The sequence below is a fragment of the Aedes albopictus genome, chromosome 3 (genome assembly GCF_035046485.1).
Source record: "Aedes albopictus strain Foshan chromosome 3, AalbF5, whole genome shotgun sequence".
Lineage (NCBI taxonomy): Eukaryota > Metazoa > Arthropoda > Insecta > Diptera > Culicidae > Aedes > Aedes albopictus.
Genome location: NC_085138.1, coordinates 27,244,200 through 27,259,854, shown reverse-complemented (window position 1 = coordinate 27,259,854; position 15,655 = coordinate 27,244,200). Strand labels below are relative to the sequence as shown.

Genomic DNA, 15,655 nt, shown 5'->3' with positions numbered 1-15,655 from the left:
CTGTACTTCTTCAGGCTCTCGTTTACCACGGTCAGCAGCTCGTGGACACGTCCGTATGAAGAATGAGTATGTTTGTCTAGAAATTACGATTTTGCTTAAAACTTTTCCAAGTTCGAGATATTCGGTAAGATATTCATCTGTTTTATCATAATTTATCATTAAAAAGGTTCACCAAGTCCTCTCAGGTGAATTAAAACACATCTACTAGGTCACTTCTCCTTAATCGATTTATTCCAGAAATCGTATTTGAATTTTACTTTAAAACTATCTTTTAAAATTCCACTACGTATTGAAGAGTGCCTTCTGAATATCTGAAAGAATTTTCCAAATTTTTGAGGAATCCCACAGTGACTTATACATGAAGCTTCGCAACAATTTTTTGAATGATTCCTGAAGGAACCCAGAAAGGAGTCCCAGCACAAATTTCAGGCATCCCTGGCGGGACTCTTGCTAGAATCACCAGGAGGAGTCTTGAAGAATTATCAAAGGAATTTTTCGTGAGATTCCCGGAGAAAAACGCGCTAGCTTTGATTGTGAGTTCTTAGATTTTGACCTACATCTTTATTATCAACAGAAAAAAAAACTTCTACCGATCGCGGGGAACTCGTAGGTCAATCTAGTTATTTTGAGGTAACAACAAAAGTATCAGTTGGACTCATTCACATACAGCAGCACGACTTCCACTTCGCACGAGTAGCCTTTTGAATTCTGGGAACCCTCGGATTTGGATACATTGTAGAGAGTTGTTGGGTGGAGGCAGCAAAATGTCGACCCTAACCGGCATGATGTTGTTTGCCTGTCGATAATTTGCACTACTATCCTGTGATACTTACTCCGGGTGAGGTTTTTTTGCTATCATTGATTGATGTACTTGCTTACGGAAGGGCTGTTTCTGATCCGTCCAGAGATGCCCCTTCTTCATTTCGTATCGTTTGGGCTAACGCTGGCGAAAACTTCCTAAGCCGCGGATTGTTGTGATGAATAGACTTGATCATCGAGCGGTTGCTGGGAGGGATCTCCAGTGGGTAGTTGATAAAGCGCTCCGGAGGTAGTAGACGACGATGAAGGTATCCAAAAACGAATACTTTCTTTCCGTCCGCTGTTCCGCTTGGGGCCTAATTTTGACGGTTTGTACACCAACCTGTAATAAATTGATCCTTAAATCATTCGTTTGTCTTCCGTCACACTTTTTCTGGAACTCTTTCATCACGGTCAGCAGCTCGTCTATATCAGTGCCTAGGATCAATAATTGTATACTTACGATTGCTCCAACGACCACAATGGCCGGACCATTATACGATCCGGGTCCAGTACATATAGCACCGCGATAGGAGGAATTGCCTTGAGAAGCGACGGCGACGATTGTGCATCAAAGCTCAGACAAAATAACAAGAATATCTGAGCACAAATTTTCACCTCAAACCAAATTTACTTTTTTTTTTGTATCGTTTCTACACTCCATCACTAAACGAACTCGGAAGAACCCCGAAATCGCGGGAAGTAATGACCAATAAACCTGGAATAAACTAAATCCCCCGCCACCGCCGAAGAAGCACATTAATAAAAATATTTGTAAACAAAATTATTTGTTGACGCAAGTCGTTTGACAGTTAGCTTGATCAAGGGGTCCACCAAAGCGGCTTAATTACACCAACAACGAGGGGCTTGCCAAAGTGTGAAAACAAAAGTGGTACCGAAAAAAATGATTACTGCTCCGTCTGTATCTTCGTCGGTGGTGGCAGCACTGGATTTTCATCTTCGACAAAATCAAACAAAAAAATAACAAGGCAGTCGAATTTCTGTTGTCACTTCCTATCCTAGGTAAACACTAGTAATCCTACATTATAGAGATGTGCGGATGCGGCCATTGTGAGCCAAACGAGCAGAGAGAACTGTCAAAATTTGAGCCAAATGAACATGTTTATCGTTTTTAGGAAGGCGTTGTTTGAACGGTATTGCAATCGACAATAAACATAATACAAATATTTATTTTTATTATCGAGAATTTGATGACATATGCAGGGTCGTGCAATTTCGAAAGGAAAACATGACGTACGACGACTGTAGCAAATCGTTTCCCGTGCGAACGGACTGCTGTGATGCTTCATCTCTCACCCAGCAACACACTCGTTCGTTGCTGCTACAGAAACAAGTGTGTATGAAACATGGGATGATACACTTGGATTTTCGTTTCATTTATGAGTCATTGAAATACTTCAACATGCTAAAAACACTATTTAAACCACATTTTTAAATAGTGGTGCACGCCAATAGAATGAAAATTATGTTTTATGAAAGAGGATAACAAATTCGACCACTTAAATCCAATTAACCGGCGCCCGTGACCATTGAGAGACTAGCGCGCACCAGTGAGACACTAATGCTCTGACGGGTGAAACACAAGCAGTGCGACCGGGTGGGAGACTACCGAGTGCTACGATGAGTGGAAAAGTTTTTTTTAACGACCGAGTCATTAGAAAAATGTATGAAACACTTGAAGTGACTCATTCAAATGTTGCATGAAAGTGTATCATTGAAACGAAATTGTACGCCCCTGGACATATGTAAATTTAGTAAGAAGATAATATTTAATTAATTCTGCTTTCAAAAGCTTATGCTCATGAAGAAACTTTTGTCGCTGCTCTTCTTGAAAATACATTCATTGCTGCTGCTTGATTCACTTCTGCCGATTTGATTCGCGCTATTCTTTGCAATGCATTTCAGATTTCTTCGATTGCGCTGTTATCTTTTTTCAAAATTTGGGAAAAAAACTTCGAATATAATTAGCAAACGTAAACAAAACAACTTGCACCACAACAAAGTCACGCAAAAAGTTTGAACATCTAGCTTTGTGGAAAGTGTTGGAAGCTGTTGTAAACAAAACAAACAGCGTTGCCGAATCGACATGTGTAACTTCCGCTCATCTCTATGTATATAGGATTTCTAGTAAACACCACCATTCATCTCACATGAGCAACTCACTTGACTTTAACGAAAGTTGAACATAACTTTTTCATTCAAGTCAAACGAAATCGTCTCACTTGCCCCGTCTAAACCCGCGATTCATGTGAGCTGAATTCAAGTCATCTGTCAGTGAGATAAATTCAATTCAGTTTGCTTACGCTCCGTACGAGTTGAACAATGTAAACACTTGCTTCAACTGAGATACATTCAAGAGCATTCAAGTGAACACTCAAGTCATTTGCTCGGTCTAAACACATCATTCCATTGGATTGAACATCTTTGAGAAGTTAGCAAGTGGAATGCTCGTTTCAATGTATTTGAACAATGTAAACCAGGCATAAGGATGCTTTGAATCAGTGGCAGATCTATTCAAGTCAAACGCCAGACATTCATACATTTCTAGATTGAGTTTAAATAAGGGCGAAAGTAACATGAGCGAGTTTTCTTCATCGACTCTCTCTTCTACAAATTAAAGTCACAAGATGCAAATTCAATCGAACTCTCTTACATTTAAACGCTAGATTGCATCGCAACGTTGCGATTTATGACCAAAAAGTGCAACCAAACTTGCATCTTGTCACTTTAATTTGAAGAAGAGAGAGTCGATGAACTCGCTCATGTTACTTTCGCCCTTATTTAAACTCAATCTAGAAATGTATGAATGTCTGGCGTTTGACTTGAATAGATCTGCCACTGATTCAAAGCATCCTTATGCCTGGTGTACATTGTTCAAATACATTGAAACGAGCATTCCACTTGCTAACTTCTCAAAGATGTTCAATCCAATGGAATGATGTGTTTAGACTGAGCAAATGACTTGAGTGTTCACTTGAATGCTCTTGAATGTATCTCAGTTGAAGCAAGTGTTTACATTATTCAACTCGTACGGAGCGTAAGCAAACTGAATTGAATTTATCTCACTGACAGATGACTTGAATTCAGCTCACATGAATCGCGGGTTTAGACGGGGCAAGTGAGACGATTTCGTTTGACTTGAATGAAAAAGTTATGTTCAACTTTCGTTAAAGTCAAGTGAGTTGCTCATGTGAGATGAATGGTGGTGTTTACTAGAAATCCTATATACATAGAGATGAGCGGAAGTTACACATGTCGATTCGGCAACGCTGTTTGTTTTGTTTACAACAGCTTCCAACACTTTCCACAAAGCTAGATGTTCAAACTTTTTGCGTGACTTTGTTGTGGTGCAAGTTGTTTTGTTTACGTTTGCTAATTATATTCGAAGTTTTTTTCCCAAATTTTGAAAAAAGATAACAGCGCAATCGAAGAAATCTGAAATGCATTGCAAAGAATAGCGCGAATCAAATCGGCAGAAGTGAATCAAGCAGCAGCAATGAATGTATTTTCAAGAAGAGCAGCGACAAAAGTTTCTTCATGAGCATAAGCTTTTGAAAGCAGAATTAATTAAATATTATCTTCTTACTAAATTTACATATGTCATCAAATTCTCGATAATAAAAATAAAAATTTGTATTATGTTTATTGTCGATTGCAATACCGTTCAAACAACGCCTTCCTAAAAACGATAAACATGTTCATTTGGCTCAAATTTTGACAGTCCTCTCTGCTCGTTTGGCTCACAATGGCCGCATCCGCACATCTCTATAATGTAGGATTACTAGTGTTTACCTAGGATAGGAAGTGACAACAGAAATTCGACTGCCTTGTTATTTTTTTGTTTGATTTTGTCGAAGATGAAAATCCAGTGCTGCCACTTCCCGGATAAAAAATCACCATTCATTACATGGTAAATATTATTAACATATGACTGGTTTTATTGTTCACAATAAAATACATAGTATATATATTGTTACTTTTTACAATAGAAATCAAGCCCATATAGTTCGTACAATAAGTGAACATTAGCTTTATTAGTGACTTATTGAGTTGATTGTTTTTCAATAGTTCTTTATTGTGCATCCTAGCTTAATCACTCAGATGCTGCTGATCTGAGTCAGCCGCCATAAGATTGCGCCCGTTTGATTTGTACACGGCGGCTGACAGCTCCACCCGGCGGCTGCAAAACAGTTTTAGCCAAGGTGCACACCGTGTACAAATCATACGTGCGCGGTCTGGCGCGATCTGAGGCTGCGCGTTTCGAACGCAGCTTGCTGAGAATCTAAGATAAGCGCGACAATATTAATTTAAAGTTACTATCAGTAAAAAATAATTTAAGTTGTTTTCATACAGTTGGAAAAGTGTCTGCAAAGTTCTCATGGACTTTTTATTGAAAAAGAATTTATTTCTCAGTTACACTTAAAAACAACTTGTCACAAATAAATAACAATAAATATTATTGTTGCTTGGATCATGTTTGTATAATCAAATACAAAATCACTGACATATTTTTTTTTATAGTTTTCGTTATAAATTTGAGTACAGTAGATGTTTCGGTTATCGCATGTTATTCGCTAAAACTTCAACGACTGACATACGTCAAGCCGTGTTGGCAGAGGAAGCTCTCAATGAATAACTGAGGAAGTACTTATAGAAAACTAGCTGAAAAGCAGGTTTTAGCCAAGTGATGACGTTACGACAAGAAAAAGATGAACAATGATTTTTTTAATGTTTTCCAATAAATTATTGCGAATTTTGCCCCGTAATAGACTCACACGCGAAAAATTTTGTCCCACCATAATATTCTCTCACCGCTTTTCCCATAGATTGGGTTCTGCCACTGCTAACGAAAACAACATTGAACGCACGCTCTCGGTTGGTGCAGTGAATACATGGTTCGTTCAGCTGCTAACTGCCATGCAAACTGACGTGTGAGTATTTTTTTTTCTTCAAAGTTTGCACGAAAGTCTATCAACGACAGAGATGGAAACACTCTCATCGTGAATCAACTCGCGAGTGTAAAACCAACAAACGGTTTACTCACGGTGCCGAGAGTAAGCCGTGTGTGAGTTTATTCGCACCCGCTTGCTTCACGAGTATGAAGCAAAACAAAAACAAAAACACTCATGAATTTTTATTCGCGAAGAACAAGTGGAAATCCGGGAATTGCATTTTAGTGCGGTTTTAATAGCAAAACAAGTAATTATCCATCAGGTAGTAGTGTTTTGTGCTTTATTGTTCCTGAAAAGTAAATTTGTCGGCCGTGTAAATTCCTTTTTTCACAAAATTGAAAAATGTTCAGAGCTGCTTCGCGAATCAATCACGACCCGAATAAAACGGTATGATACATTAATTGTACAGCGTATGCTTTAGTAATTATTTGTGCTATCATAAAGTGGATTATAAATCAATGATAAGACCAATCGTTTTGGTGATAGCATTTATCATTCCGGGAGTTTTGATGATAGGCTGAATGGGTTGTTAAGTATCGTTACCATTCAAAAATGCCCGATTTCTCAAACAAAAATTTTGCAGAATCAAACATGTTATAATCACTGTATCATCTATTTTATGATACGACGAATAATAAAAACAAAACGGAAATATTTCACCAAATCTACTTTACCGACAGGAAAAAAGCACACCCCTGCGGGCACTTGTCGGACACTGTCAAGTTTGGCGACGATTATGTGAATCGTTGTTTACTTCGACGGCGTTTTTTATTTGAAGGATCGGGAATCGAACCTGATCAATCGGTCTTGATAGTTTATCGTGTGGTGTTAACGCACGACACCAAACAGAATCTGTGCTCGCGGTTGACCGAAATGCAGTAATGTTCTGAAGGCGCGAAGGGCGAAAAATTCTAGGTAGGAAAATTCTTTGATCCATCGATTTAGTAACTTGACCTCAGAGAAAACCCATGCCGGAGCCGATACTCACAGTGAAGTGACGACGGATGGACGGAGGATGTGCACGGGAGTACATCTACCACCTGCGGCATGTAATGTTTCCCATGTTCTTCACAAAATCGTGGTAGCGTGATAGTGTTGGCTCGAGTGTTGGTGATTGGGAATCAGTCACCAGGAATATATTTTTTTCAAGCACTGACGGGCTTGCTGACGAGTTAGACCACGGATTTCACTAGGATTACAAGGTATGCTTGTTATAATTCACCATATTTGCGTTTCGGTTATGACTGTACGGTCTAAGTGCAGTCAAAAAGCGTTAACTATTGATTGCGATCAGCGAACTCATGAAAACCCAATTATTGAAAATTATTCATGAATCATATAAGGAATCGTTATCATTGATACTACGATTATTGAAAAGTATTGAATGATCTAATTTCTAAGACTTGAATCATTCAATCATGAATATATTATTATATCTATCGTAATTATTCCACAAATGAATATCTTATAATATGCACGATACCATGAACCATAAATTTCTATTCGGGGAGTGCGACCAGCTTCGTTAGCTCGCGAGTGAAGGAAGTGCGAATATATTCTGGCTTCTGTTGTTCACGAGTAGGATAGCTTTGCGTTTGTGTCTGCTCAGCTGCATTCCTCACTGTTTTCCATCACTGATCAACGAATAAAAAATGCAATAAAGGAAGCTAGTAAATAGTAAACTAGCATTGATAACAATACAAATACAATTTGTTTAATGGGGTCAATTTAACCGATGTTAAAATAAACATGCAATAATATTTGTTGTTATGTAAACAGATTTCGCCTTTGAAAAACCAAAGAATTCATATTTCTCGGTAACATTTTTCTTTAGCATTTTCAGATACAAATGGCTACATGAATTGTAAACGATTCATGGTATGGATCATACGACCTGAGATCTGACTTCTGATATTTGGCAGTTATTTGAAAAGATTAATGATAGATCTTATCAACAACTGCCAAGCAACACATACCAGAGAGACATCAGAGTGTTTGACTCTTATCATAAAATGTGCATATCATTCTGGCGGCCGTTAGTGCTCGTAAATGCTGAATATAAATGTTATTGTATTTTTATTGTAACAATGATTCGTTTGACGCCATTCAATTAATTGTATTTGTATTGTACGAACAATGAAAAAACATTAAAATATATTGTTTTCTTTTGAAAATTCTAGATTGAGTTTAAATAAGGGCGAAAGTAACATGAGAGAGTTCTCTTCATCGACTCTCTCTTCTGCAAATTAAAGTGACAAGATGCAAATTCAATCAAACTTTTTTACACTTAGACGCTAGATTGCATCGCAATCTTTCGTTTAAGCGTAAAAAAGTTTAATGAAACTTGCTTCTTGTCACTTTAATTTGAAGAAGAGAAGTCGCTCATGTTGCTTTCGCCCTTATTTAAACTCAATCTAGAATTGTCCTAAAAATGTCTCATAAAAACACAATACATTCTATTGTTTTTCGCGAAAAAGTGTGTGAACATTTTCTCAAAATTTTATGGTTAAGATACATAACGACCACCATTTTTTATTGTAAAAGTGCCATTTACCATTCGCCCAATGGTATAGAACAATAGGGGCGATGGTAAGTGTGCCGTGTAAATTACAATACGTTTAATGGTGAATATTTTTCGAAAAAATGGTGTTGTAACAATAAAATTTATCGTAGTTTTATGATATTTTTTATCAGGGTTTACTTTAATCCAAATCTTTCACACAAATTAATTTCAACGATTGAAATTTGGATGCATATTTCGCGCCGTAAATCATTATTTACAATTGGAATAGCATAGTATGCAAGTAAAATTGCTTTCAAATGAAAAGTTCTTTCATTTATAGTGAAATATATCAATCAATTCATTTTATACCAAATCAATGAATTCTATCAATGTCCAGACATACGTGTAACTTTAGGATGATTTACATTTGAATGCCGACATATAAGAGTCGATTAAACTTGAATAGAAACATACAGTGATTTTGAACATTGGTATCACATGCTAAACCTGCAAACTAGCAACACGGCCAAACCAACAACAAAGCGATCTGATCGCAGCACACGGATATTGCGAATATTTTCTGAAATCCGCATACCGGCCAACTCGTGCGCCGACGGCCCATGCGCCGGATTGTGCGCCATACAAAATGTAAATAAACAAGTGTCAAAATGGTTCGCGCCAAGAGCTCTATCTCTCTTAGGGTTCGGTTCCATTTTTTGTCTAAAACACTGAATTTCCTTATGTCTGGAAATAATGTACAACAAAGATATTATTGACGGTAGCAACGCTTTTACTTCATTAAACCACTGATTAATAGTGATTTGACTAGTGAAAAACTTGGCGCATAGGCAATTGGCGCGCAAATTGTGCGCTGGTGTGCGCGGATTTGAGTTAATCGTCGCAAAGTGCCCAACACACATTATACCCTGGCGCGCAAACTAGAGGTCGAAGAGAAACTTGTCGAAATCCTAAAAATTCTCGAGAAGCTCAATATCATTTTCGATTAATCAGCGACTGGTCTCCGTTTGACAGCAAAATGGTCTCAAATCGGCTGACTACGTGACGCATCCTTATCCTAGGTGTTTACACGTTCAATTCGCATTCAATTGGGCATTTTCCATTGACTTGAATCAAGTCACTTGCACTGTCTAAACCAGGCATTACGACCAATCAATTAGAAATCCAGACATTTTTTGGAGTATCGAAAATTAGTTTTCCGCAAAATGGTCATTTCGGGAAAAGGTTTTCCGGGAAATAATGTGCAACCAATCCAAGTGCGAATAAATGATTACAAACAACTCCAAACAACACATCAGCATACCCCTTGTGGGTACTTCTGTCCGCGGCCGCTGTTTCTGAAAAGTGCGTCTCCTGCATGAAAGCGATTGTTTTGCCGCAGACGACCTGAAAAGCAGTGAATTCTGAAGCAATAGACGTTGAATACCTCAAATTAGTATCTGAACCATTCCAGGGTAAGTTTTGCGAACTAGAAAGTTAATAATGTAGTGTGGGTAATTCTGTCTGATGATAGAAAATGTGTAGAAGAAAAATCTTGGAATTAGTTCGCAAATTTGACAATACTTGGCATAGAACCGTAAAATGGAGTAACTTTGAGTTCGTAAACCAGGTATTACTAAGCTCTTTATTCTTTTAGCACTCGACATGGAAGAATTTCTCGAGGATGATAGCTACGAACCAAACGAAGACAACACAGTAGTGGAAAGTCTGGAAGAAGAGCAGGAAGCTGTCGAAACGATTCTCGGTTCAGGCGATCCTCGATTCATTAACGAATTCTTGATCTGCAAAATGCTATTTCGTCACCAGCAGTGCGAACCCAGTGTTGATTTCGCGACTATTCGTTCCAATTCGTTGGAGGAATTCATGGATAATCTCTACCGGCTGGTTCAACCTTTCATCAAACGAGAGATTGAGTTTTACGAAATGAATCAGCCGAGCTGGGCAGAGAAAGAGTTTCCCACTCGGGAAGATTTGAACAGATTTGTGGCGTTCAAAGACAAGGTGCGCAAGCGGTCCTATAGGATTGAGCAGGTGACGGAATTCATGCTCAAACGGTGGAACGAGCGGGAAATCATACTGCAGGTTTATACCTACTCAAGTAACTTGGACTCAAGAGCCGCGTGGGATATTGCCAGGCAAGTGCTGCTAGGGGAAGAAGGCCCAACAGACGATGGTATCAAAAAGGTAATCAAGGCAGCACCGGACAACGACGAGAACAGGCTAAAAGCTATCACGAGAAAGCTGCAGAAAATCCATCAAGCTCACTTGAAACCGAAAACCGATGATGCGTTCCAGCAGTGGGCTCAGCTAGTCATGCAACAATCAAGCAAGAAGTACAAAGATTTCGGTTTCGGTAGGCTCCCAAAGAAGCTGCAGAACAAATTCACGGTGATGAAACGCATAAGAGAGCGAAAATCAAATAGCATTTGGGGGCCAGCACTACCAGGACATTCCGCCGATGGGTATGGATTCGAGGAAGAAGTCTACGCGCTTCGACAGACGGTGATCCAAATCAAGGATCTTGTGGAAATGTTGGATAGGAGGGTGGAAATGCTGGAGGAGAAGTGCCAGGGCTTCCGGCAAACGCGGAATGGCGTTGCGCTCAAGAAGAACGAAAAGTACGACAGCGATGGCGTCGAGGAGAGTGAAGACGGTGGCGGGAATGACGACGCTCAGATGGGAGAGGAAAATGAAGAACCGGCTATCAATGTGGCGGCGATGGTACAAGTCGACCTGGAGCAGCCAGGGGGAAGTCAAAGTGGACATCCTGACCCACTGTTTCCAATGGAGTACGAAGTGAAGGAGGAGAATGATGAGGTTGAGTCTGATGAGTAGATTTAGTTTTGAGTTAATACATTATCGAACATACAATGTGTTGACGATAAAGTTTGATCCTAAAAATCCCTAATAAACACATGATTGAATGACGAAATGTCCATCAGTTCGTGAAAAAAATTGTCCTATTCAATCGGCCGCCGTTTGCCTACCAAGATATCGAAAGCTTTCAACATTCTCTACTGTTTGCCCAGCTATCGTAAAGCTGGAAGGGTTGACCGTGTTTACATCCAACGATTTGGTCTTGTTGACGTTGATGGTAAGACCTGCCGCTGAGGAGCGATTGGCAAGATCGAGCTTGCTCTGCATATCAGAGCGCCGTTGAGCTAGGAGAGCAAGGTCATCAGCCAGTTCGAAGTCATTTAGGTACTCCATGGTAATGGGCTGCCACAGTAATCCACGATTTGGTTCACGGTCAATCGCACCTACCAGGATCTCGTCGATTGCGATAGGGAACAGTAGCGGTGATAGTATACATCCTTGCCTCACTGCAGCAACGACCCGGATGGGATCGGACAAAACACCGTTATGCAGTACTCTGCACGAAAATGCCCTGTACTGTGCTTCAATGAGGCCGATGATTTCCTCACGGACACCCCTAAGGGCTCCCCACATGTTTTTATGATTGAGACGGTCGAAAGCTTTTTCGTAATCAATGAACACCAGGTAGAGAAACTCTTGGAGTTCATTGATTTGGGTCCAGAATGATATGGAGCGTGACAATATGGTCCACATAGGGTCGTCCGGCACGGAACTTGCTTGCTGCCGTCGGAGATTTGCGTCAATATTCTGCTATATCCGGTTAAGGACCACTTTGCAGAGGACTTTGAGGACGATGCACAACAACATAATACCCCGCCAATTATCGCATACAGTCAGGTCACCCTTTGTGGGTACTTTTACTGTGACGCCTTGCATCCAGTCGACCGGAAATATCGCGGTTTGCCATATGTTGCAGAATAATTTATGCAATAGTTGTGCGGATACTACGGGGTCAGCTTTGAACATCTCAGCAGTTATGCGATCGACCCCTGGGACCCTGTTCGATTTCATGCTACGGATGACTGTTTCTATCTCCTGCACTGATGGAGCTTCGGTGTTGACACGGGTAATGCGTCGAACCCTTGGCGGATCATACTGAGGTGTTGATAGCGTGGCCGACACTTGAAAAAGGTTTCAAAAGTGCTCGAACCAGCGTTTCAACTGATCAGCCCACTAAAGAGACGTGAAACATCGTATAGAGGAGACGGATATCACCGGTGTTTGCGGCTGTCTCGCCTTCGTCGGCTACGGAGTCTGCCCACGCTCTTTTGGCCCGTCTACATGAGCGTTTCACTTCCTTCTCGAGAGCCAAACAGCGCTGACGGGCTACGGCTTTGGCTCCTCGTGTTTTCGCTTGCTCTATCACGGTTTTGGCGTTCCTTCGCTCCTCTATCTTCCTCCAGGTGTCATCTGTGATCCACTGCTTTCTTCGGGTGCGTAGCTCACCCAAATTATTCTCGCCGGTGGCAATGAAGGCGTTCTTGGTGGCGTTCCATTGATCTTCTACGCTTACTTACCTTACCGATCAGGCTAAGGCCGGGGTGGCCTCTGCTGTACATAGTAGCCGCCTTCATTCCACTCGGTCCATGGCTGTTTGTCTCCAGCTCCGCACTCTGCGTAGGGTCCGAAGATCGTCCTCCACTTGGTCGACCCACCTAGCTCGCTGCGCTCCACGTCTTCTTGTATCGGTCGAATGACTCTCGAGAACCATTTTAGAACCGATTTTCGCGATACGGACGATGGTTGGTTCTCTCAGCAGCTAATGCAGCTCGTGGTTCATTCGCCTTCTCCAAGTCCCGTTTTCCATCTGCACTCCGCCGTAGATGGTACGCAACACCTTCCGTTCGAAAACTTCAAGGGCGCATTGGTCCTCTGCACGTAGGGTCCATGATTCGTGCCCATAGAGGACTACCGGTCTAATCAACGTTTTGTAGATAGTTAACTTCGTGTTACGGCGAACTTTATTCGATCGTAGAGTTTTGCGGAGTTCAAAGTAAGCACGATTTCCTGCTACAATGCGCCTCTGAATTTCTCTGCTGGTGTCGTTGTCGACGGTCACCAGTGAGCCCAAGTACACGAATTCTTCAACTCCCACTCGTGTTTATCCCCGCTCTCCTTATGAAAGACATCACCTTGCCGTAACCCTCTGCGAGATTCGAAGGGACTGATACTCGAACTACGCACATGACTTGATCCATCATCGCCTTGATCAATCGTATCAGTTTATCCGGGAATCCGTATTTGTGCATAATCTGCCATAGATGTTCTCGATCGATTGTATCATACGCCGATTTGAAATCGATGAACAAATGATGTGTGGGCACGTTGTATTCGCGGCATTTCTGCAACACCTGGCGGATGGCGAACATTTGGTCCGTTGTAGCGCGTTCACCCATGAATCCAGCCTGATATTGCCCCACGAACTCTCTTGCAATCGGTGATAGCCGGCGGCATAAAATTTGAGAGAGTACCTTGTAGGCAGCGCTCAGTAGTGTGATCGCGCGGTAGTTCCCGCAATCCAACTTGTCGCCCTTTTTGTAGATGGGACACACGATACCTTCCATCCATTCCTCCGGTAATACTTCCTCCTCCCAAATCTTGGTAATTTCTTTATCCTTCAAAAGAAGAATATTAAAGATGTTGACAGTCCAAGGCTTGTGCAGTTTCCGCTGTGTGGTCCAATGACCACCCGTATTTATACTACCTTAGGTACACATAATGAATCATACCTAGACCTTTAGGTACTGTCATGAATAGTATTTCATGTAGGTAGATATCATATGCACACAACCATTAGGTAGACACTATAGTAATGACCCAGTGTAGTGCTCTCATCAGTGTTTCTCCACCGTATTTTGAAAGCTCGCTTGGTAGTTGATCTGCTCCAGCGGCTTTGTTGTTTTTCAACCGGCCAACCTCCTCCTCAATCTCTTGGAGGTCAGGGGCCGGAAGTCTTTCGTCCTGTGCACATACTCCTAGATCTGTTACCACGCCACTTTCGGTACTTGCAACGTCGCTATTGAGGTGCTCATTGTAATGCTGCCGTCACCTCTCGACCACCTCATGCTCGCTCGTGAGAATATTCCCGTGATTATCTCGGCACATGTCGGCTTGTGGCACAAAGCCTATGCGCGAGCGGTTCAACTTCTCGTAGAACTTTCGTGTGTTTTTAGCGCGGTACAGCTCTTCCATCGCTTTACGATCTCGTTCTTCCTGCTGGCGCTTCTTCATCCGGAAGACTCAGTTTTGCCTGTTCCGCGCCTGTTTGTAACGTGCCTCATTCGCTCTCGTACGGTGTTGCAGCATTCTCGCCCATGCTGCATTCTTCTCGTTTTTCAAATGTTCACATTCGCCGTCGTACCAGTCGTTTCTGTGATTCGGAGTCGCGAAGCCTAGTGCTGTAGCCGAGGTACTACCTATGGCGGATCTGATGTCCCTCCAGCCATCTTCAAGTGTAGCTGCGCCAAGCTGCTCTTCCGTTGGTAGGGCCACTGCTAACTGCTGCAAGTAGTCTTGAGCCACTTCTACGTTACGAAGTTGCTCGATGTTGAGCCGCGGCGTTCGACTTCGACGCGTGGTGATAACTGTCGAAAGTTTTGAGCGCATGCATACAGCGACTAAGTAGTGATCCGAATCTATATTCGCACTGCGGTATGTGCGGACGTTGGTTATATTAGAGAAGAATTTACCGTCGATTAGAACGTGGTCGATTTGGTTTTCTGTTTGATGGTCGGGTGATCTCCAGGTGGCTTTGTGGATATCTTTGCGGGGGAAGACGGTGCTTCGGACTACCATACCACGGGAGGCTGCAAAGTTTACGCATCGCTAGCCGTTATCATTCGATACGGCGTGCAGGCTGTTTCGCCCGATTACCGGTCTGTACATTTCCTCCTTTCCTACCTGCGCGTTCATGTCGCCGACAACGATTTTCACGTCACGCGGCGAGCAACCATCGTATGTTTGCTCTAACTGCGCGTAGAACGCTTCTTTCTCGTCATCGGGTCTCCCTTCGTGTGGGCAGTGGACGTTGATGATGCTGTAGTTGAAGAAACGGCCCTTAACTCTCAACATGCACATCCTTGCGTTGATCGGCTGCCACCCGATCACACGTTGTCGCATCTTGCCCAACACTATAAATCCTGTTCCCAGTTCATTGGTGGTGCCACAGCTTTGGTAGAAAGTAGCCGCTCGATGCCCGCTTTTCCACACTTTCTGTCCAGTCCAACAAAGTTCCTGCAACGCCACGATGTCGAAGTTGCGGGGATGTAGTTCGTCGTAGATTATCCTGTCACATCCTGCGAAACCTAGTGACTTGCAATTCCATGTTCCAAGTTTCCAATCGTAGTCCTTATTTCGTCGCGTGGGTCTTTGCCGATTGTATCGAGTCGTATTTTCTCCCATGTTATTCGCAATGGGGATTTTTACGGGTGGCTTATTGGGCCTACGCCAACACTTCTGTCTCGCCGGAGGGCCATCGTGCCAGTTC

The 15,655-nt window shown here is 42.0% G+C and overlaps 1 protein-coding gene across 1 annotated transcript; it reads left to right on the top strand.

Annotated features, from left to right (window-relative positions):
* Nucleotides 1–9,557: 9,557 nt before the first annotated feature.
* Nucleotides 9,558–11,224, top strand: LOC109426152 (uncharacterized). The gene is made up of 2 exons (XM_019701582.3): nucleotides 9,558–9,746; nucleotides 9,929–11,224. Exon 2 carries the CDS (start codon nucleotides 9,937–9,939, stop codon nucleotides 11,125–11,127), a length of 1,191 nt encoding a protein of 396 aa, XP_019557127.3. The 5' UTR covers nucleotides 9,558–9,746; nucleotides 9,929–9,936; the 3' UTR covers nucleotides 11,128–11,224.
* The last annotated feature ends 4,431 nt before the right edge of the window (nucleotides 11,225–15,655 follow it).